The sequence below is a fragment of the Sinocyclocheilus rhinocerous genome, unplaced genomic scaffold (genome assembly GCF_001515625.1).
Source record: "Sinocyclocheilus rhinocerous isolate Xijiao unplaced genomic scaffold, SAMN03320098_v1.1 scaffold358, whole genome shotgun sequence".
In the NCBI taxonomy this organism is placed as follows: Eukaryota; Metazoa; Chordata; class Actinopteri; order Cypriniformes; family Cyprinidae; genus Sinocyclocheilus; species Sinocyclocheilus rhinocerous.
The window spans coordinates 28336-30046 of NW_015650700.1; the positions used below are offsets into that span (position 1 = coordinate 28336).

At 35.5% G+C, this 1711-nt stretch overlaps 1 protein-coding gene across 1 annotated transcript in view; it reads right to left on the minus strand.

Moving 5' to 3' along the window:
* Positions 1 to 1711, minus strand: part of LOC107712317 (WD repeat-containing protein 11-like) — a gene marked incomplete at its 3' end in the record, with an annotated part of 80693 nt that overhangs the window by 27720 nt on the left and 51262 nt on the right. The window contains exon 6 of the mRNA XM_016517542.1: positions 275 to 440. Within this exon, the coding sequence (XP_016373028.1) occupies positions 275 to 440 (166 nt within the window). The remainder of the gene's footprint in view (positions 1 to 274; positions 441 to 1711) is intronic.

Sequence of the window (1711 nt, forward strand, 5' to 3'; positions counted from 1 at the left end):
GCCTCGTTCAGGCGATCTCGGACCGATTGTTTTGGCGCGGATCTAAGTGCGATTGCCGTGTTCACATATGCCCAAACAAACCAAGCTAAGGGGGGAAACGCGCCAGGTTCCGAAACAACAGGCCAGGTGTGAAAGCACCCTTACACTTGTTCAGATGGCACAATGCAATAAAATAACAAAAAAAAATGTGAAAAGTTTTTCAAAATAAAAAAAATCACTTCAAACTGAAAAAGGCACAAGAATCCAGACTCTCACATTCCCTCCCTACACACACCTGTATAAATGGCACGCCAGAGCGCTCAATGGCAACCACTCCAACGGTCTGACTGAGCTCCAAGTCTAGGATGAGGATCTCTCTGGGGTACAACAGCAACATGTGATTCCTCTTAGATGGCAGATATGACAGCTGGAGACAGTCATTAAGAGTCACTGCTTCAGCCCTGCACACAAACAAACACACATAGCCAGGTCACATTTAAAACATCAATTTATCCTGCCTGTTTCAATGTTTATCTATGGCCCAACCTGCTGTTACGTACATTTATAAATCACAAATCAGACAACTATGTATCTTTATCCAAAGGTGTTCAATGGTAAATGTTCTTGCATAGCTAATTGCTGTCGGGTAATTGCATTGAGTGACAAACTTCCCATAGTTTGTTCACTGATCGCAGGATGCATATTGCACAAAAAACAACAACATTTCTTAGGTTTTCCGGAAAACAAAATTGTATTTAAAAGGTTGATGAATGCTTGTGAGGAAAAATTAATCATTGAATTTGTAGAACAATAAAACTACAACCATTCCCACTAATTTATTTATTAAGTGTTTTCTGAAGACCAACCATGTTTATATGTGGCTACCAATGTCCTGCAGAAAAATTTAAATATGTTATATTGAGCTTGGTCAAACTTAAGGCGTATATATTCTAATACTGAAACTGAAAAACGAACACATGAAGTCGGACTAAACTTGGAAAAAAATGAAGTTTATCTGGAGTTTAATGCAGTGGTTTGAAACAGCTCGCCGGCACAAACTTTCTAGAAAAATATTGCAGCAGCCGTTTAAGATTAGATTAGATTCAACTTTATTGTCATTGTGCAGAGTACAAGTACAGAGCCAATGAAATGCAGTTAGCATCTAACCAGAAGTGTAAATAGCAATATATGTTTATAAATATATATAATATATATTATGTTTGTTTATATACACTAATATTTTTATGGAGTGCAAAGTCTGAGGTACAGAAGCAGAGACCAGCTCGATGCTATGGAATGCCATCTCTGCCATAATTAGAAATAAATAAGTAAATACATGTACAAAGAAATGTAAAAAAGCAAATATAAATAAATAAATATATAAATAAATATGTAAAGAAAAGTAAAAAAGCAAAAATAAATAATTATTTTCTTTTATTTATTTATACATTTATTTATTTCCACTTTTCATTATTTTCACATTTATGCATTTATTTATGTATTTCTTTATTTTATTTTCACATTTATTTATTTCTACATTTCTTTGTCCGTAGGGTAATGAGGAGGGCGTGTTTTACCACAGGAATAGCAATTGAGCCAGAGTAGGCGAGGGGTAAGCTTTGAGGCCACAGTGACACCTTGTGGTGCCCAAACAAAATACAAGAAAGAAAGCATACATGACGCACCTGTTGTGTGATGAATGATTTAGATGGGCAATATGGCCAAAATCTTA